The following is a 3,503-nucleotide window of genomic DNA, read 5'->3' on the forward strand; positions in this document are numbered from 1 at the left end:
GTTCACATTAACGTTCAACATTCTACCATTTAAAGGTGAGGTTCACTTCTGTTCACTTCAATATTAATTGTAAAAGGCTTTTTGACCAGGACTGCCCATATTTTTGCATATATGAGAAATTGTCGGTGTATTTTTGTATAATTAATATCTCCAGCCTTGGTGATGACTCAAAAGACCATTATCACTGAAAAACAACAAATGTCTTAATCTTTGCATCCACATATTCTGTCATGAGCATAGTCCAGTTTGAAACAATGTCTGTTTTTTTACCTGTAGTATTTATCTGTGCTTACTCTATCCCTCAAGAGCATTGCTGCAAGCCATTATTCAATTGAAAGCACATTATTAAATTAATAGCTCAGTAGGACACGAATGCCCTGGGAGCAAGAAGAGTTTGAAATCACGGTTCATGCTCAACACTTGCAAAACAGACAAGGAGCATATTTTTAGGCATTCAACTTGAGAGCGCGCCAAATGCACAGGGTGGCGCTATTTAACCTGGCACGCTCAGCCAATCCTTATCCAAGGGCAAAGGTTATCCAATCATTAATTAATACAGAAAATGTCTTATCCTTTCTCACTTCATTTTAATTAAACACATCTTTTCTGTTGCCTATAGTATATAACACGGTTTCTCCTGTTACCTGTACAATATCAGATAAACCGTTGAGAAATGACAGCACCTTTTGTACATGATCCCCCCCCCCCAATTTTAAGGTTCAACAAGTATTTCTTGAATTGGCTTCACATACATGCTTTGTTTGGCAGGTTTATTCATTTATGTCATTTGTGAAAGTAGAAGAGAGCTGTTGATGTCTAGTCTGGTGAAGAAACCCCACCTTACAACAGATCAAATACTGGATGCAGATGCAGATGTGACTACACCTGCAAGTCTACCATACGTAGAAGGCTACACCTTCAGGACTACAGACGGTACACTACAAGCCAAAGAAGCCTGAAGGTGAGATTACAGCCAAAAAGCACCTAAAAGAGTCCCACAAGTTCTGGAACAAAGTCTTGTGGACGGATGAGACAAAGATGAACATGTACCAGAGTGATGGAAAGAGGAAAGTGTGGAGAGAAAAAAAGGAAATGCCCATGATCCAAAGCACACCACCTCATCTGTCAAACATGGTGGAGGGGGTGTTATGGCTTAGGCCTGTATGGCTGCCAGTGGAACGGGTTCACTTTTCGTCATTGATGATGTGACTGCAGACAGAAGTAGAAACCTACAATCTTTGAGTTACAAATCTAATTCCATGAACACTAGTTACTTGGCTATCCTCAAATTAAAATCTACTTGTTCACTAAATGTAAGAAGATGGAATTGGATTCTGGTAACTAACATTGTTTGTCAATAAAATATTTATTATAGAGAAAACAGAGTTACTGCAGTTAATTAATTCCCTAGGTTAATCACCATGGCACATGTAGAGAGAACTCCAGAGCAGGATGTATAAAAGGAGAGTTCATGTTCCTGCACTCTAAATGTGCAACCAGGTGTACCTAGTGTAAACCTTTTTCCTCTTTCTCTGCAAAGGTGATTGTGGTGAGTAATATACTTTGAAGATCGTATTTTCTGTCAATGACCATTTTCATAATTGGACTGATCTTTCTTATGAAAGTAAAATGGAAAAACGGATTGCTTTAACTCGGGACATGTTTACCTAGATGGTGATTCACGTAGATTCTAATTTTTTTTTTTGCCAAAGAGAGCAGGGCATATTGTCACACTTTTCACTCCATTACATTCCTTCGGTACAATACATCACAGTGCAATAAATGTCATACCAAATGAAAGAATGAAGTTTCAGGCACATCCTTTGTAGTCATTACATATCTTATTGCAGTACAGAGTTATATACAGTTAAGTAGAGGATGTACACTTGTGACAATTTGCCCCACTGTCACACCATGTGGCGTAAGTTGTCACATTGGATTAAAGAACACAACCAGACATTGGGCCTCATGCAAGAACTTTTTCGTATCATTAATTTATCTTACTTTTTTAAAAGCAAATACATCCAAAAGACCAGTGGGTCTGGATCTGGGAGGTACTTTGCTGGTACCCCTGTTATTGTCAGTGACGAACCTTTGCAACCGGCAACAATTCCCATGACAAACAGCTGCAGAGTACCCCTTTTTACCCCCATTCCCCATCAATGAGCTCTAGGATTAACAACAGTTATTCCAAAGTTATTTTTATTTTAGCTGTCTGCCACAGGATATTGGAGTTGGATATAAATAATGAATGAGAAAGTGCAGACTTTCCGCTTTAGTTTGAGGGTAGTGACTCCTAAATCAGGTGACTGGTGTCGGAATTACAGCCATTTTTATACATAGTCCCTCCAATTTTACGGGCTCAAAATTAATTGGACAAAATAAATCATTAAGTCTTCAAAATGTGAGAGTAAATTGACTGCATTCAATGCAATTCAGTTATTAAATGTATATGTTTTTTCTATTTTACTTGCAGGAAACAAAAAAAAAGCAACAAAGAGAAGAAATCATCTGCTATGAGCTCCCTGAATTCCACCATCTCTCTAAATGCAACTTTTGTGCGTCCCACATTTTTTTTCATTAATGGTTTGAATAACATACCCCATGCCAAATACTACTATGTTTTTTTGTGCTTTGTTTTTGTGGTGTCTGTGTTGGGGAACTCCTTTGTCTTGTTAAGTATATGCACAGAGCGCAGTTTTCACACCCCAAAGTATATGGGCGTGTTTAATTTGGCTGTAGCTGACTTGGGTGAAAGCACTGCTCTTATTCCAAATTTAATTGCAATGTTTCTTTTTGATTCCCAGTACATCTCCTATGATGCTTGCTTGGCCAACATGTTTTTTGTGTTTTTTTTTACCTGTTTGCAGTCTCTCACTCTTGCTGTTCTGGCATATGATAGATTGGTGGCAATATGCTTGCCACTGAGATACCATTCCATTATCACAGTGCCAGCAATGGCTGTGATATTAACAGTGGTTTGGGCATTTGATTCTGTTATACTGATTATCACGGTGACTTTGGTTACCAGGTTGTCCTTTTGTAAATCTATTGTGATAAAAAGCTACTTCTGTGACCATGGACCTACGTGTATTTTGGCATGCAGTGATTCTACTGCCAATCGTAACATGGGGATTGTTATTACAGTATCATTATTTTGTGCACCTTTTATTTTTATAGTACTATCATATGTACTTATTTCTCATGCACTGTTTAAAATAGCTTCATGGGAAGGGCGATTTAAAGCCATTAAGACTTGTTCTGCCCACCTAATGCTGGTCACTCTTTATTATCTTCCAATACTGGGCACCTACATTACTGCACTAGCTTCTACAATTCAGCCAAATGTCAGGGTAATGAGTACATCACTGGCAAAGGCCATTATCCCCATGATGAACCCAATAATTTATGTGCTGAACACAGAAGAAGTTAAGGAGTTCTCAAAGAAACTTTTCAGAAAAAAAATGAAGAAAAGCCACAACCAGAAGAAACAATCAAAATAA

General features: G+C 38.0%; 1 protein-coding gene across 1 annotated transcript; it reads left to right on the forward strand.

Moving 5' to 3' along the window:
* The first annotated feature begins 2,507 nt into the window (after positions 1 to 2,507).
* Positions 2,508 to 3,503, forward strand: LOC133108328 (olfactory receptor 1M1-like). The gene has a single exon (XM_061217800.1). It carries the CDS (start codon positions 2,517 to 2,519, stop codon positions 3,501 to 3,503), a length of 987 nt encoding a protein of 328 aa, XP_061073784.1. The 5' UTR covers positions 2,508 to 2,516.

The sequence above is a fragment of the Conger conger genome, chromosome 13 (assembly GCF_963514075.1).
Source record: "Conger conger chromosome 13, fConCon1.1, whole genome shotgun sequence".
Lineage (NCBI taxonomy): Eukaryota > Metazoa > Chordata > Actinopteri > Anguilliformes > Congridae > Conger > Conger conger.

What these genes read in the sequence shown, in the direction of transcription:
- LOC133108328 (XM_061217800.1), top strand. Translation starts at nt 2,517, where the DNA reads ATGAGCTCCCTGAATTCCACCATCTCTCTAAATGCAACTTTTGTGCGT.